Genomic DNA, 18,580 nt, shown 5'->3' with positions numbered 1-18,580 from the left:
TAGTGTAAGCCGCCCTGAGTCTTCGGAGAAGGGCAGGATATAAATGCAAATAAAAATAAAAAATAAAAAATATATAAATGTCTAAGGGGAAAAAAGGACACCTACCAATTTCAACGGGGAGGTCTGTAATCTGGTTACTGGATAATTCGAGAATTTTCAGTTCCTGAAACAAGGCAATGTAACTTGGAATGCTTGAGATCTTAGTATTGTTTACATGCCATTCTTTTAGGTATGTTTTCTCTTTCAGCCAGTCGGGTAACTCCTAAAAAAAGAAGATTTGGGACAGTAAGGAATATGTGGCAACAGTAGCATTTCTACCTTCCTCTCCTTCACAAAGCCATTTGAATTAAACCAGGGGTCTCCAACCTTAGCAACTTTAAGCCTGGCGGACTTCAACTCCCAGGAGTTGAAGTCCGCCAGGCTTAAAGTTGCCAAGGTTGGAGACCCCCTAAATTAAACTACACTCATTGGTTACAAATGACTTTTCAGTGCATGAAGCACTGCTTTTCCTTTTAACATCCTTGACTTATAACTGTTCAATTAATGACCATTCGAAGTTACAACCACCCTGGGGGAAAAAATGGCTTAGGACCATTTTTCACACGGTTTCAGCATCCCCATGGTCATGTGACCAAAATTCAGGCACTTGACAACTGTCTCATATTTATGACGGTTACAGTGTCCTGACGTCACGTTATCCCCTTTTGCAAGTTACTTTCTTTTCTTTTTTAGAGTATGAATATGCTCTTGTCTTTTGCTGTTGGACTATTTCAACATAAATTACTATATCCATATCTATTGAGCTAAGACTTTCACTTTAACTTGATATACATTTAAATTAGTAATAATTTTTGAAAAGAAATTAGGAAGCAGAGCTAAGATATGCTCAATGTGCTCTTACAATATCAGTTTGTGCCATAGTCCCAAACCTGAAACTAACCCCTTGTTGGTGGGCATGCCTGTGTCTTTTTCCCCTCCAGCTAATTAGATAAGATTAATTGAAATGGCTTTCTAGAGATAATATTTCCTCAGAGTATTAAAACAAAGCAAAACAAAGCAACAAACCTTCAACATTTGTAATGTAAATAACAGAAGGGGAAGGGAAAAGTTATACAAACATTGTTTAAATATCTTTCCAGATTCTTGTACCATAGAAATAAATATAATTTGTCAGAGCTTAGACTATCAATCAATCCATCAATCATCTTAGTTCTTGGCATGGAAACCTTGATCTGTGGTTAATTTGTGATAGGAATTCAAACATACATCCTTTTGTCTGTGCTTATAACCCTAATCCTAACCGTTATTCTTCTATAACCTTCAGTACCCAGATGCCTATAGGAAGCCAATTAGTTGCTCTCCACTGACAATGAATTAACTATTCATAAATTTGTATAATGTCCAAACTTCATGGAACATGATGCCCAATGAAGAGCAAATCAAGACAATTTATCAGAGATAAAATTTAATATCCTATAATGGCTCCCACCTATCCTGAAGGATGCCATGTTGTAAACACTCCAAGTTATTAGGGACGTGGTGGCTCAGGGGCTAGGACGTTGAGCTTGTCGATCGAAAGGTCGGCAGCTCAGTGGTTCGAATCCTTAATGTTGCCGTGTAATGGGGTGAGCTCCCGTTACTTGTCCCAGCTTCTGCCAACCTAGCAGTTTCGAAAGCACGTAAAAATGCAAGTAGAAAAAATAGGGACCACCTTGGTGGGAAGGTAACAGCGTTCTGTGCGCCTTTGGCATTGAGTCATGCCAGCCACATGACCATGGAGACGTCTTCAGACAGCGCTGGCTCTTCGGCTTTGAAACGGAGATGAGCACCGCCCCCTAGAGTCGGCAACGACTAGCATGTATGTGCGAGGGGAACCTTTACCTTTACCTTTTAAACACTCCAAAAGATGGCTCTGTTTAGATTGCTTGACCAAAAAAGAAAGAAAGAAAGAAAATATATAGGGGGTAGAGAAGGTATTATCAGCTGCTAGGATCCTGATAGCATGTCAAATGTGTGAAATGTCACACACTTTATTTTAGCAACAAAGGAGCCATTGCTGCACTGTCACTTCTACTGTTAACAAGCAATTGTGAGAAATATAATACACTGTAATTCAATTTCTAGAAAGGTCAGTTCTTCTTGTGCAAAAAGAAGCCATGGCATCAACCTCTGTCTTTCCTTATTGGTGTCATTACTATTGAGAAGATATCAATATCAATATCAATACTAGGTTGCTAAAGATAAAACTGAAAATATTAAGGAGTTGGAGCATCTACTAAAATCAAATATATGCTGTGTCATTTATACAAAGAAAGAAAGGGAGCAGAGACAAAATTAATGACTCACAAGGTTCAGACAAATTTAAATCTGTCCATTTCAATGGGCATAAGCAAAGAGTAATTCAGATAATATACTTACTGTCCAGTGTTCGCCTGAAAGTTGAAAAATAAATTTGCTTCTTTCCTTGTCATTCAGCAAGGCAATCTTCTTAATCAATGGTGAGTTCTTTTCAAGTTTGTCTAAGATGCTGTTAGTATCTATGAAACCATTATTCAAATATGTAGCCTGTGGAATGCCTTTTCTTCTGCAGTCTAGCATAATATCCCATTCTTGCCTTATCCTGAAATAGTACAAATGAAAACATTTTCATTTTATTCCTGCCTCCCTCCCCACACACATGCCACCTTCTCCAAATTTTCAATTACATCAAATTCACCAAGAAAGGCTCATTAAGCACTCAAAGGAATTTGTATCCTCTCCTCTGCTGCTAAAGAGGTGGTTTAAGGCAGTGGTGAAATCCAATTTTTTTTACTACTGGTTCTATGGGTGTGTCTTGGTGGCCTGGTGTGATTTGGTGGGCGTGGCTTAGCGGACATGGCAGGGGAAGGCTACTGCAAAATCTCCATTCCACCCACTCCAAGAGAAGGATATTGCAGAATCTCCATTCCCACCCCACTCTGGGGTATTTGCCATTTCTCTGAACTATTTCTCTGGAAATAGTTGTTCTCTGAAAAATTTCCTCTACCTGTTCTCCAAATTGCTCAAAATTTCCGCTAGCGGTTCTCCAGAACCTGTCAGAACCTGCTGGATTTCACCCCTGGTTTAAGGGCAGGGAAGGGAGATCTCCTATTCTTAAGAGATAGTCAGAAAGGTCTTATGCTGATTGGCTAAAGACAAAAGTTCCAAGAGGGTCATCATTTCTTCCTGAGGCATTTACATCAATTGGCATTAAGAAGGCACAATCAGTTCCTGAGAAGTTCCAGGACATTTTTGAGATAGTTAAGTTTTAATCCTATGCACCCTGAACTACTTTTCCATACCAGCCATACGTTATTTTAGTATTCTCCAAGTTTGGTGTCATCCAACCGTACGAATTTGAACGCCTAGATTCTCATCAATGGGTTTGGGGATTGGGGAGTTCTGAAAGCCCACACATCTGCAGGGCGCCAGGTTGAGAAAGTTGAATTATACTGATGTCAGTGGGTGATTGGTTCTTGCTTTTCATCCATCTCTGGGATTGAATTAGAAAGCTGTTTTCTAAGCTATCCCTCCTTATCTTTATTTCTTCCCAAACCAATTTTATCCTGATATGTGCAGTAGCAACGTGAATGAAAGAGCTGTCAGTTGTGGGTAAACATATGAAGATTATTTCTTCCTTTATTAGATGTATATATTGCCTTTCTGTACCAAGGACTAGACAGAAACACTAAAGGCACACGGGTACATTTTCTGAGCAATTCTTAAGGGCCTAAAAGTCATTTAAACATGAGTCTGGAGTCACATAATCATGAAAGATGACCTTCTCGTAGTGCATTGCTTCTTTCCTTGTCATTCAGCAAGGCAATCTTCTTAATCAATGGTGAGTTCTTTTCAAGTTTGTCTAAGATGCTGTTAGTATCTATGAAACCATTATTCAAATATGTAGCCTGTGGAATGCCTTTTCTTCTGCAGTCTAGCATAATATCCCATTCTTGCCTTATCCTGAAATAGTACAAATGAAAACATTTTCATTTTATTCCTGCCTCCCTCCCCACACACATGCCACCTTCTCCAAATTTTCAATTACATCAAATTCACCAAGAAAGGCTCATTAAGCACTCAAAGGAATTTGTATCCTCTCCTCTGCTGCTAAAGAGGTGGTTTAAGGCAGTGGTGAAATCCAATTTTTTTTACTACTGGTTCTATGGGTGTGTCTTGGTGGCCTGGTGTGATTTGGTGGGCGTGGCTTAGCGGACATGGCAGGGGAAGGCTACTGCAAAATCTCCATTCCCACCCCACTCCAAGAGAAGGATATTGCAGAATCTCCATTCCCACCCCACTCTGGGGTATTTGCCATTTCTCTGAACTATTTCTCTGGAAATAGTTGTTCTCTGAAAAATTTCCTCTACCTGTTCTCCAAATTGCTCAAAATTTCCGCTAGCGGTTCTCCAGAACCTGTCAGAACCTGCTGGATTTCACCCCTGGTTTAAGGGCAGGGAAGGGAGATCTCCTATTCTTAAGAGATAGTCAGAAAGGTCTTATGCTGATTGGCTAAAGACAAAAGTTCCAAGAGGGTCATCATTTCTTCCTGAGGCATTTACATCAATTGGCATTAAGAAGGCACAATCAGTTCCTGAGAAGTTCCAGGACATTTTTGAGATAGTTAAGTTTTAATCCTATGCACCCTGAACTACTTTTCCATACCAGCCATACGTTATTTTAGTATTCTCCAAGTTTGGTGTCATCCAACCGTACGAATTTGAACGCCTAGATTCTCATCAATGGGTTTGGGGATTGGGGAGTTCTGAAAGCCCACACATCTGCAGGGCGCCAGGTTGAGAAAGTTGAATTATACTGATGTCAGTGGGTGATTGGTTCTTGCTTTTCATCCATCTCTGGGATTGAATTAGAAAGCTGTTTTCTAAGCTATCCCTCCTTATCTTTATTTCTTCCCAAACCAATTTTATCCTGATATGTGCAGTAGCAACGTGAATGAAAGAGCTGTCAGTTGTGGGTAAACATATGAAGATTATTTCTTCCTTTATTAGATGTATATATTGCCTTTCTGTACCAAGGACTAGACAGAAACACTAAAGGCACACGGGTACATTTTCTGAGCAATTCTTAAGGGCCTAAAAGTCATTTAAACATGAGTCTGGAGTCACATAATCATGAAAGATGACCTTGTAGTAGTGCATTGCTTCTTTCTGCTACACAAATTAAAGCAGCTGATAAGATTTGGCTGCTATTCTCGTGGCTACTTTCTTTTCCTATTTCTACCAAGCACTTTGATACCCAAAAACAAAATGATGTTGCAGTAACAGTTCTAAATAATGAGAGCCAAAGGTCCCCTTTGACATATAGCTTGGTGAGAAGGACTTTGCAGCGTGAAGGTCAGAGTGCAAAAGGGAATTCCCGCAAGCAGGACAATGGTGAAGAGGTTGCGCGGGCTTTACTAAGATAAGTGATCAAATGTCCTCCTAGTATTACTGAATAAAAATAGGCTCTAGCGAGTCAAGCATTCTTCATAAGCTATTCATAAGCCACAATTGCTAGCAAACCATAAAGATTTAAAGAAAAGACTTGTAAATGAAAGTACTACTTTTACGAAGAGAATGAATAGGTGGGAGGGAGATTCTTGGAGGAAACATTAACAATTTGCGCAAGCAAATATACATTAGAGCAGAATAAACTGGAACTCCATTCAAAATGCAGCAATGCTTAGAGAAGAGGTCAGAACAAAACAAGGCAGAAATTGGCCACAAGAAGCTCTGAATTAGTTGCACGTTACAGATTTGCCCGAAATTTCATGCATTTCAGCAAATGAACTGGCTCTCTGGGGGATTTTGGGAAAGATCTGGCTATTCTCCCAGTCAGGGAAGCTGGGAAGTTAGTTGAGATTCTACAGTATTATTTATTACAGATAAGTTTGTCCTCAGTTGCTATTTTTTTTTTTCCACTTGTAAATTTATTTATTGACTCAATATTTGGAACTGACATCTTTTAAAACATATCCTTACATAGCAGAAATGTAAAATTTGTTACTACCAGTTCTGTGGGCATGGCTTGGGGGGGCAGGTGTAATATGACTGGGTCGGCATGGCCATATTTTTTTTTTTACTTTTAAAAGCATTTTTTTTTTTTGCAGCCTCTTCGGCTGAAGAGGTTATACAAAACATGCTTTTAAAGGATTCTGGCGATCCCATCTGAGTTGCCTAATTGCCAGAACCTTTTAAAAGCAGTTTTTTTACAGCCTCTTTGGCTTAAGAGGTTGTAGAAAAAATGCTTTTAAAGGGTTCTGGCAAACCCAGCTGAGCCACGTGATCATCAGAGGCTTTTTTTTTTTTACTTTTAAAAGCATTTTTTTGGCTGAAGAAAAAATACTTTTAAATGTAAAAAAAACCTCTGATGATCGCACAGCTCAGCTGGCCATAGGCGGGGGGGCAGGGATTTTTGCTATCAGTTTTCTGAGCCACCCGCCGCCATCACTACCGGATCGGACAATCCAGTCCGAACTGGGAGCATTTCATCCCTGTTACATAGGCTTAGGGGGTAGTCTCGGAGCAGCACCTGCTGGCCTGAACCGGGGAGGAGGAGTGTGGTCCTTTCAGGCCTCACGGGATCAGTTCCTCACCACCTTGCTGTGGATAGCACAGCTAACACAATACTGAAGCTTCGCATAGAGTTTTGGTAGCACGTAGGAATCAAAGACACTCGCTTCAGAGGTATCTCGGACTGCAGCTGCTTCTACAATATTTCAGATGACAAACTTCTTAATAGCTTTATCCTTGGGGACACAACAGGCACAGTTGGTACAGTGTATAGGCAGGACATGTTCTTGACCCTTCTTGGCACGGCCGTTGTTTCTTCTCTTCCTGGTCATTTTGACGGTGAGGAGGCGAAAAAAAACTCAGTTGCTATTTTCATATGCTTTTTTGTTTGTGTTAATATGCATATTTCTGTCTTCTATTGTTATATAAATGTATTAACTAGGTTTGCCACCCAGAGTTACCTTGGGGAGAGGGTGATCACATAAATGGACATGTTAAGTAAATTAGTATCCACCCCCAGTGGTTTGCAAAAATAAAGCCTTAACATAGTTCAATTTAGGTCGATTATAATTAAAACATGGGGTTAAAGTAGCCTTCATGGAAAACAATTCACTAGAAAGCACCAGTCTCACATTCCTGACAGCTGCTTTTGTGTTGATAAGGGTTTCCAAGAATTATAACACACTTTTTTTTTTTAATTGTATGAGTATCTGTGTGCCTTTGAGTCAGTGTTGACTATTGGACAAGTCCTTTCTTGGAAAGATTTCAGAAGTTTTTTGCCATTGCCTTCTTCACAGAGATAACAAAAAATATGGGCCAAAGGTAACAGTTACACTGTTCATAAAACACATAACCATTTGTACCAATCCTAGCATTAAATTCTTCATCTAGTATCACCAGGGCCTTTGGCAGCTGTTTATTAAAGATGCTACATACGTTTCTAATTCATGCCTTTTTTTTTCACTTTTAAAAGCAGTTTTTACAGCCTCTTTGGCTTAAGAGGTTGTAGAAAAATGCTTTTAAAGGATTCTGGCGATCCCATCTGAGTTGCCTAATTGCCAGAACCTTTTAAAAGCAGTTTTTACAGCCTCTTTGGCTTAAGAGGTTGTAGAAAAATGCTTTTAAAGGATTCTGGCGATCCCATCTGAGTTGCCTAATTGCCAGAACCTTTTAAAAGCAGTTTTTACAGCCTCTTTGGCTTAAGAGGTTGTAGAAAAATGCTTTTAAAGGATTCTGGCGATCCCATCTGAGTTGCCTAATTGCCAGAACCTTTTAAAAGCATTTTTTTTTTCCACTTGTAAATGTATTTATTGACTCAATATTTGGAATTGACATCTTTTAAAACATATCCTTACATAGCAGAAATGTAAAATTTGTTACTACCAGTTCTGTGGGCATGGCTTGGGGGCAGGTGTAATATGACTGGGTCGGCATGGCCATATTTTTTTTTTGCAGCCTCTTGGCTGAAGAGGTTATACAAAACATGCTTTTAAAGGATTCTGGCGATCCCATCTGAGTTGCCTAATTGCCAGAACCTTTTAAAAGCATTTTTGGCTGAAGAGGTTATACAAAACATGCTTTTAAAGGATTCTGGCGATCCCATCTGAGTTGCCTAATTGCCAGAACCTTTTAAAAGCATTTTTTTTTTCCACTTGTAAATGTATTTATTGACTCAATATTTGGAACTGACATCTTTTAAAACATATCCTTACATAGCAGAAATGTAAAATTTGTTACTACCAGTTCTGTGGGCATGGCTTGGGGGGGCAGGTGTAATATGACTGGGTCGGCATGGCCATATTTTTTTTTTACTTTTAAAAGCATTTTAGAGACCTTTTTTTTTTTTACTTTTAAAAGCATTTTTTTTTTTTGCAGCCTCTTCGGCTGAAGAGGTTATACAAAACATGCTTTTAAAGGATTCTGGCGATCCCATCTGAGTTGCCTAATTGCCAGAACCTTTTAAAAGCAGTTTTTTTACAGCCTCTTTGGCTTAAGAGGTTGTAGAAAAAATGCTTTTAAAGGGTTCTGGCGATCCCATCTGAGTTGCCTAATTGCCAGAACCTTTTAAAAGCAGTTTTTACAGCCTCTTTGGCTTAAGAGGTTGTAGAAAAATGCTTTTAAAGGATTCTGGCGATCCCATCTGAGTTGCCTAATTGCCAGAACCTTTTAAAAGCATTTTTTTTTTGCAGCCTCTTGGCTGAAGAGGTTATACAAAACATGCTTTTAAAGGATTCTGGCGATCCCATCTGAGTTGCCTAATTGCCAGAACCTTTTAAAAGCATTTTTGGCTGAAGAGGTTATACAAAACATGCTTTTAAAGGATTCTGGCGATCCCATCTGAGTTGCCTAATTGCCAGAACCTTTTAAAAGCATTTTTGGCTGAAGAGGTTATACAAAACATGCTTTTAAAGGATTCTGGCGATCCCATCTGAGTTGCCTAATTGCCAGAACCTTTTAAAAGCAGTTTTTACAGCCTCTTTGGCTTAAGAGGTTGTAGAAAAATGCTTTTAAAGGATTCTGGCGATCCCATCTGAGTTGCCTAATTGCCAGAACCTTTTAAAAGCATTTTTGGCTGAAGAGGTTATACAAAACATGCTTTTAAAGGATTCTGGCGATCCCATCTGAGTTGCCTAATTGCCAGAACCTTTTAAAAGCATTTTTGGCTGAAGAGGTTATACAAAACATGCTTTTAAAGGATTCTGGCGATCCCATCTGAGTTGCCTAATTGCCAGAACCTTTTAAAAGCATTTTTTTTGCAGCCTCTTGGCTGAAGAGGTTATACAAAACATGCTTTTAAAGGATTCTGGCGATCCCATCTGAGTTGCCTAATTGCCAGAACCTTTTAAAAGCATTTTTTTTTTTTTTACTTTTAAAAGCATTCCATTTGTTTAATTGTTTAAGATTAGTTGAATATATTCTGCAATTCAGAAGTTGCTTAGAAAGTAAATAATGAGTCCCTTAAATGGCTGTTTTCCTTTGTCTTGCTAAAAGTGATGCTTTATGCTATTGTTGTGATTTAGGCCCAAGTAGTTATTACCAGACACAATCAGTCCTAACCAAACATATTTTATTAGAACAGTTGAGAATTACTTCATTCTCAGCTTAGTCCAAATTAATTCCAAAACAAATCCTTCAGAAAAAGTCCTTTGGCCTTATCACAAACCTTTGTCCTCTTTGGCACGCTGCCAAAGGCTTTTCTTGGCAAAGCCCATGAACTTCAGAAACAAGAGATGACAGCTAGAAATAAATGTAGCAACGTTGCTTTCCTATAAAGAGCCCAAGAGCCATTGCTGCTCTTTTAAGCCTATCGGAGGGGCCAATCATCTCCTGGCCTTACTCCCGATACTTACATATCCTTTTTGTTTTAGCTTCTCTTGCCTTCTGGCATTTCTTTGCATGTGTGGACTAGGAACAGGCTCCTCCTGTTCCCCTGTCTCTCTGCTGTCCACCTCTGGAGGCTCCAGAGTCTGCACATCGCTCCCAGATGGCCCTGGCCCCATCTCTGCCTCTGACGCAAAGCCCTCATCCGGGCCTTTCCCAGACTCCAGGACTGGCCCATGGTCCTCCCCAGCCTCCTCACTGTCTGACTTTGCTGCTAGAACTGCAGGCTGCTGGTGGACCACAACAGCTATTTGGTTTGGTTGTAAGAAGCAGGAATTTCTCCCATCCCCTTCAGGGATATGCTACATTTTAATCAAAGGGTTCAGTGCTCTTTTGTTAATAATCAGGGTGTTAGAATGTTTACCTTTGGGAGCTAGTTCAGATCTTCATTATATGTATTACCAAAACTTCACATACGTATTTCAGCTCATCTACATTCCTACAGATTACTGCCATTTGCTCAAACATAGCTGTCACAGTTCCAGCAATTAAAAGGTATTGTTCATCCACATCCAATCTTTTCATGGAGTTCTTGTAAGGTAATTTTGTCTTTTTGAATGGTTTTCATCTAGTTTTTCAGCATGTTCTTTAGAGAATCCAATGCCCATATAGATACCTCAATCCTCATTTCAGAAATACTGATTTCAAGAAGATAAATGGGGATGTAGATTATCCTACATATTAGAGAGAGGTTCTTCCTGCAATGTCTCAAATCCATGAGCAAATTCCAAACATTAGAATCGCTTAATCCACATAGGTTACTTCCAAGTTCCTTTGCTGTTAACCACTCATTAATTTTCACTTGCTTAGATGACTGGAGAAGATTTGTAGCACCAGACCTGGTCCTATGTCTCTTTTCCTGATGGTACTTATTAGCATTCCAAATTGCATGTTGTCAGAGAGAGAAAGCTTTTCACTCTCCTTTGCAATTAATCAAATAGTTTGAGGCACAATGGAGAACAATACACAATGCAACATGAAAAGAGGCAAGAATGTCTGGCGCTACTGACATCTTGTAAAAATAAACAATACTTTCCTGAGATGTAATTGATTAAAATGCTAAGATTTTTTTTAATGGGCAAACAATGGAATAAACCAATGCTGTAAAAGCTTGTTTTGCAACCAAATCACAAGTGGGATTTTTTTAAGCATTATGAGCAAATTATGGAATATGTCAAATCAAATTAATAATGCGTGTGTGCGCGCGCACGTGCCAAATGCATCTGAATCATCTTCAGCCTGTCTCATGCTCTTTATATGATGGATCTGGTTTTCTCGATTATAAGGCTTCCTTTACAGCAGAATATAAAAAGAAAGAAAGCATATTAAGGGCCTCTGGTGGCTCAACAGACTAATGCAGTCTGTTATTAACAGCAGCTGCTTGCAATTACTGCAGGTTCAAGTCCCACCAGGCCCAAGGTTGACTCAGCCTTCCATCCTTTATAAGGTAGGTAAAATGAGGACCCAGATTGTTGGGGGCAATAAGTTGACTTTGTATATAATATACAAATGGATGAAAACTATTGCTTGACATAGTGTAAGCCACCCTGAGTCTTCGGAGAAGGGCGGGATATAAATGCAAATTAAAAAAAAAAAAACCAGTGATTCTTCGTGGTTTTGGTGCTCAGCAGTTTTTGGGTTGCCCCCGGTTTGGACCACTTTATAGAACCAGTAGTAAAACTGGCGGGAGGCTCCTCCCACTAACCCAAATGTCATCAAAACTCTTCTGCATAAGAACGCACGGGCACAATGCAAATTGGTGGTAAAGGTAAGTAGAACCCACCCCTGGTGCTCAGGTATGTTCTTGTTCATCTGTGCTTTGAAGACCTTGAACTACCGTATTTTTGGGAGTATAAGATGCACCTTTGTCCCACAAAAAAGAGGGTGAAAATCTGGGTGCATCTTATATGCCAAATGTAGCCCACGCAGCTTCTCAAACGGAGAAGGTTTCAGAGACTGAAAGAAGCTTCAGAAAAGAAGTCCCCAAACAGAGCTTCAGAGGCTTTTTTTCTGAAGTTCTGTTTTGAAGGCTTTCAAAGGCAGAAAAGTTTTTTTCTGAAACAGAGTTTCAGAGGCAGAAAAAAAAAGCAAAAAAAAAAAAAAGGCACAGAGCTCACAACCAAGGAACCTGTTGCTAAAATTCACCTTTGGGAACAGCTGATTGGGAGGAAATGGGAATTTTGCAGTAATCTTCCCCTGGAGTGGGGAGGGAATGGAGATTTTGTAGTCTTCTTCCCCCAGAGTAGGGAGGGAATGGAGATTTTACAATATCCTTCCCCTGCCATGCCCATCAAGCCACGCCGATAAAGCTATGCCATGCCCACCAAGCCACACCCACAGAACCAGTAGTAAAAAAATTTGAAACCCACCAAATTTTGTGGTGCAACGTCATAAAACCTAGTTGATGTCCCTATCCTATACCAAACCTGGTCTGTTCCTCAGCAATCATGCTTTCCAGACCACTGGGTTCCAAAACAAGTAACTAGCAGGTTATTTATAATAATCAGAAGACATTTGGAAGGATTGGACCTGGCTCCTTTTTTAAATATGGGGACAATAATAGAGTTATTGTATTTGGTGGGATTTTTCAGTGTGAAGGTTATGATCATGAACAAAACCACCAAAATGGGTGTCGACTAGTGAAGATTTGAGTTTCACAACTCAGATGGGATACTGCCACTTCCTGAGGTTTTCCCTTCTTTGGTGGTGATATTAACTTAGTAGCTTCAACTGAGATAACAGATGGTCAATCTGGCAAGTCCATCTGTGCCTCTTTAGACTACAACTTCCTATGTGGAGGCAGAGATGGGAGCTGTGATTTTGACCCAACACCTTTCATATCTTTTTTTTTCTTTTTTAGCAAAGCTTTATATTCTTTTCTCTTCCTTTGCTCATGAGTAATGGGCCGTCATTATTCTAATATTAATTGCAAATGTTCAATTAAAGAGTTCTTTCCTTTTGCACATTCCTCATCAAACCATAATTGGCTAACCTTTTGCTAGAGCTCATTTAATTTTGCAAATCAGTAAATGTAATAATAGTACAAACTGTGTTAAGAATCCTTTTGGGGGACTTTAATTAAAGAATTGTACAAACTGTCTCCCTTGCCAGATTTATATATAGATTTCCATGTTCTTTCCACCTTCTCAGTTCATTTTACACAAATGTATTCCAGGACTAGAGGCCTATTCAGTGCAATAAGATTTTTTAAGTATATATAATTTGCCCATTTGAAACCAAATGTAAATTTAAAGTCAAGTGGTCACTAAACCAACTCTGAAATTAAAAATCATATTTATCATTTCATGGGAATCTCACTTCCAGAAAGCATAATATTCAGATATATTATTCTCCCAGGTACTATTCAAGATTAACAAATCAAAGATATTAACCAATTGAGCCAGGCACTATTCTGCAAAGTTAACTCCTCTGTCTCTGCGATTACATATAAGAGAGTGGGCTGAACTCTCTCTCTGGATTTAAAACAAGGATTATTATTTTTTGGGGGGCAAGACAAATTTCCCTTCAATTTTATCGTAAAACAGAATTGCAACCACAAATCTTAACATTCTGTTTTTCAGTGCGTGTTTATTTTCATATTAGGTAAGCCAATCTTGAGGGCTATGCCTCAAAACAGGCATAAAATATAAACATGACAATAATACATCACATTGTGATTTAAAATGCTGCTTCACATCTATTTTGTAATTGATTAAAATGCTAAGATTTTTTTAATGGGCAAACAATGGAATAAACCAATGCTGTAAAAGCTTGTTTTGCAACCAAATCACAAGTGGGATTTTTAAGCATTATGAGCAAATTCCAAACATTAGAATCGCTTAATCCACATAGGTTACTTCCAAGTTCCTTTGCTGTTAACCACTCATTAATTTTCACTTGCTTAGATGACTGAGAAGATTTGTAGCACCAGACCTGGTCCTATGTCTCTTTTCCTGATGGTACTTATTAGCATTCCAAATTGCATGTTGTCAGAGAGAGAAAGCTTTTCACCTCCTTTGCAATTAATCAAATAGTTTGAGGCACAATGGAGAACAATACACAATGCAACATGAAAAGAGGCAAGAATGTCTGGCGCTACTGACATCTTGTAAAACAATACTTTCCTGAGATGTAATTGATTAAAATGCTAAGATTTTTTTAATGGGCAAACAATGGAATAAACCAATGCTGTAAAAGCTTGTTTTGCAACCAAATCACAAGTGGGATTTTTAAGCATTATGAGCAAATTCCAAACATTAGAATCGCTTAATCCACATAGGTTACTTCCAAGTTCCTTTGCTGTTAACCACTCATTAATTTTCACTTGCTTAGATGACTGAGAAGATTTGTAGCACCAGACCTGGTCCTATGTCTCTTTTCCTGATGGTACTTATTAGCATTCCAAATTGCATGTTGTCAGAGAGAGAAAGCTTTTCACCTCCTTTGCAATTAATCAAATAGTTTGAGGCACAATGGAGAACAATACACAATGCAACATGAAAAGAGGCAAGAATGTCTGGCGCTACTGACATCTTGTAAAACAATACTTTCCTGAGATGTAATTGATTAAAATGCTAAGATTTTTTTAATGGGCAAACAATGGAATAAACCAATGCTGTAAAAGCTTGTTTTGCAACCAAATCACAAGTGGGATTTTTAAGCATTATGAGCAAATTCCAAACATTAGAATCGCTTAATCCACATAGGTTACTTCCAAGTTCCTTTGCTGTTAACCACTCATTAATTTTCACTTGCTTAGATGACTGAGAAGATTTGTAGCACCAGACCTGGTCCTATGTCTCTTTTCCTGATGGTACTTATTAGCATTCCAAATTGCATGTTGTCAGAGAGAGAAAGCTTTTCACCTCCTTTGCAATTAATCAAATAGTTTGAGGCACAATGGAGAACAATACACAATGCAACATGAAAAGAGGCAAGAATGTCTGGCGCTACTGACATCTTGTAAAACAATACTTTCCTGAGATGTAATTGATTAAAATGCTAAGATTTTTTTAATGGGCAAACAATGGAATAAACCAATGCTGTAAAAGCTTGTTTTGCAACCAAATCACAAGTGGGATTTTTAAGCATTATGAGCAAATTCCAAACATTAGAATCGCTTAATCCACATAGGTTACTTCCAAGTTCCTTTGCTGTTAACCACTCATTAATTTTCACTTGCTTAGATGACTGAGAAGATTTGTAGCACCAGACCTGGTCCTATGTCTCTTTTCCTGATGGTACTTATTAGCATTCCAAATTGCATGTTGTCAGAGAGAGAAAGCTTTTCACCTCCTTTGCAATTAATCAAATAGTTTGAGGCACAATGGAGAACAATACACAATGCAACATGAAAAGAGGCAAGAATGTCTGGCGCTACTGACATCTTGTAAAACAATACTTTCCTGAGATGTAATTGATTAAAATGCTAAGATTTTTTTAATGGGCAAACAATGGAATAAACCAATGCTGTAAAAGCTTGTTTTGCAACCAAATCACAAGTGGGATTTTTAAGCATTATGAGCAAATTCCAAACATTAGAATCGCTTAATCCACATAGGTTACTTCCAAGTTCCTTTGCTGTTAACCACTCATTAATTTTCACTTGCTTAGATGACTGAGAAGATTTGTAGCACCAGACCTGGTCCTATGTCTCTTTTCCTGATGGTACTTATTAGCATTCCAAATTGCATGTTGTCAGAGAGAGAAAGCTTTTCACCTCCTTTGCAATTAATCAAATAGTTTGAGGCACAATGGAGAACAATACACAATGCAACATGAAAAGAGGCAAGAATGTCTGGCGCTACTGACATCTTGTAAAACAATACTTTCCTGAGATGTAATTGATTAAAATGCTAAGATTTTTTTAATGGGCAAACAATGGAATAAACCAATGCTGTAAAAGCTTGTTTTGCAACCAAATCACAAGTGGGATTTTTAAGCATTATGAGCAAATTCCAAACATTAGAATCGCTTAATCCACATAGGTTACTTCCAAGTTCCTTTGCTGTTAACCACTCATTAATTTTCACTTGCTTAGATGACTGAGAAGATTTGTAGCACCAGACCTGGTCCTATGTCTCTTTTCCTGATGGTACTTATTAGCATTCCAAATTGCATGTTGTCAGAGAGAGAAAGCTTTTCACCTCCTTTGCAATTAATCAAATAGTTTGAGGCACAATGGAGAACAATACACAATGCAACATGAAAAGAGGCAAGAATGTCTGGCGCTACTGACATCTTGTAAAATAAACAATACTTTCCTGAGATGTAATTGATTAAAATGCTAAGATTTTTTTAATGGGCAAACAATGGAATAAACCAATGCTGTAAAAGCTTGTTTTGCAACCAAATCACAAGTGGGATTTTTAAGCATTATGAGCAAATTCCAAACATTAGAATCGCTTAATCCACATAGGTTACTTCCAAGTTCCTTTGCTGTTAACCACTCATTAATTTTCACTTGCTTAGATGACTGGAGAAGATTTGTAGCACCAGACCTGGTCCTATGTCTCTTTTCCTGATGGTACTTATTAGCATTCCAAATTGCATGTTGTCAGAGAGAGAAAGCTTTTCACTCTCCTTTGCAATTAATCAAATAGTTTGAGGCACAATGGAGAACAATACACAATGCAACATGAAAAGAGGCAAGAATGTCTGGCGCTACTGACATCTTGTAAAACAATACTTTCCTGAGATGTAATTGATTAAAATGCTAAGATTTTTTTAATGGGCAAACAATGGAATAAACCAATGCTGTAAAAGCTTGTTTTGCAACCAAATCACAAGTGGGATTTTTAAGCATTATGAGCAAATTCCAAACATTAGAATCGCTTAATCCACATAGGTTACTTCCAAGTTCCTTTGCTGTTAACCACTCATTAATTTTCACTTGCTTAGATGACTGAGAAGATTTGTAGCACCAGACCTGGTCCTATGTCTCTTTTCCTGATGGTACTTATTAGCATTCCAAATTGCATGTTGTCAGAGAGAGAAAGCTTTTCACCTCCTTTGCAATTAATCAAATAGTTTGAGGCACAATGGAGAACAATACACAATGCAACATGAAAAGAGGCAAGAATGTCTGGCGCTACTGACATCTTGTAAAATAAACAATACTTTCCTGAGATGTAATTGATTAAAATGCTAAGATTTTCAAAATATGGAAGCTATATACATGTAACTTACTATCCATAGACAAATATGCCATAACATATTTGGTGGGTTGCTACTGGTTCGCCCCAGTTGGGGCGAATCAGTAGTGGCAGCAATGGGAAGCTTGGCCTACCCGCCCAGGCATCATCAAAAATGCTGTGCGCATGCACAGAAACTTCTGCGCATGCGCAGATGTGCCACGCACTCAACGCCAGAGGCACACAGAACACTGTTACCTTCCCACCAAAGGTGGTCCCTATTTTTCTACTGGCATTTTTTACATGCTTCTGAACTGCTAGATTGGCAGAAGCTGGGACAAGTAATGGGAGCTCACCCCATTACACGGCACTAGGGATTCGAACCACTGAACTGCCGACCTTTCAGTCGACAAGCTCCACGTCTTAGCCACTGAGCCACTATGTCCCCTTAATTCATCTGTATACGGAGTATATGGAAATGCTATTGATTCTGTACGACTCCTTAAGCGAAGGCAAAGGATGTTAGCCTCACTGTAATTCATGACTGTTCTGATCCATCTTGAAAATACGTTGTTGGTCTATTCCAAACTATTTAAGGTGAAGTAAGTCCCTGGTTGGTTTCTCTCCAACAGCTAGAACTTCAGAAACAAGAGATGACAGCTAGAAATAAATGTAGCAACGTTGCTTTCCTATAAAGAGCCCAAGAGCCATTGCTGCTCTTTTAAGCCTATCGGAGGGGCCAATCATCTCCTGGCCTTACTCCCGATACTTACATATCCTTTTTGTTTTAGCTTCTCTTGCCTTCTGGCATTTCTTTGCATGTGTGGACTAGGAACAGGCTCCTCCTGTTCCCCTGTCTCTCTGCTGTCCACCTCTGGAGGCTCCAGAGTCTGCACATCGCTCCCAGATGGCCCTGGCCCCATCTCTGCCTCTGACGCAAAGCCCTCATCCGGGCCTTTCCCAGACTCCAGGACTGGCCCATGGTCCTCCCCAGCCTCCTCACTGTCTGACTTTGCTGCTAGAACTGCAGGCTGCTGGTGGACCACAACAGCTATTTGGTTTGGTTGTAAGAAGCAGGAATTTCTCCCATCCCCTTCAGGGATATGCTACATTTTAATCAAAGGGTTCAGTGCTCTTTTGTTAATAATCAGGGTGTTAGAATGTTTACCTTTGGGAGCTAGTTCAGATCTTCATTATATGTATTACCAAAACTTCACATACGTATTTCAGCTCATCTACATTCCTACAGATTACTGCCATTTGCTCAAACATAGCTGTCACAGTTCCAGCAATTAAAAGGTATTGTTCATCCACATCCAATCTTTTCATGGAGTTCTTGTAAGGTAATTTTGTCATTTTTGAATGGTTTTTATCTAGTTTTTCAGCATGTTCTTTAGAGAATCCAATGCCCATATAGATACCTCAATCCTCATTTCAGAAATACTGATTTCAAGAAGATAAATGGGGATGTAGATTATCCTACATATTAGAGAGAGGTTCTTCCTGCAATGTCTCAAATCCATGAGCAAATTCCAA

General features: G+C 39.0%; 1 protein-coding gene and 1 pseudogene across 1 annotated transcript in view; both read right to left on the bottom strand.

The window, feature by feature from the left end:
- LRRC2 (leucine rich repeat containing 2) overlaps positions 1-18,580 on the bottom strand; it is a 108,838-nt gene that overhangs the window by 74,887 nt on the left and 15,371 nt on the right. The window contains exons 3-4 of the mRNA XM_058172661.1: positions 2,419-2,620; positions 106-262 (exon numbers count right to left, since the gene is read on the bottom strand). Of these exons, the coding sequence (XP_058028644.1) occupies positions 106-262; positions 2,419-2,620 (359 nt within the window). The remainder of the gene's footprint in view (positions 1-105; positions 263-2,418; positions 2,621-18,580) is intronic.
- On the bottom strand, positions 6,515-6,862 carry LOC131192982 (small ribosomal subunit protein eS26-like; annotated as a pseudogene).

This window comes from Ahaetulla prasina, chromosome 2 (assembly GCF_028640845.1).
Source record: "Ahaetulla prasina isolate Xishuangbanna chromosome 2, ASM2864084v1, whole genome shotgun sequence".
NCBI lineage: Eukaryota > Metazoa > Chordata > Lepidosauria > Squamata > Colubridae > Ahaetulla > Ahaetulla prasina.
The sequence above is the reverse complement of the archived record's forward strand: the minus strand, read 5'-3'. Positions and strand labels throughout refer to the sequence as shown.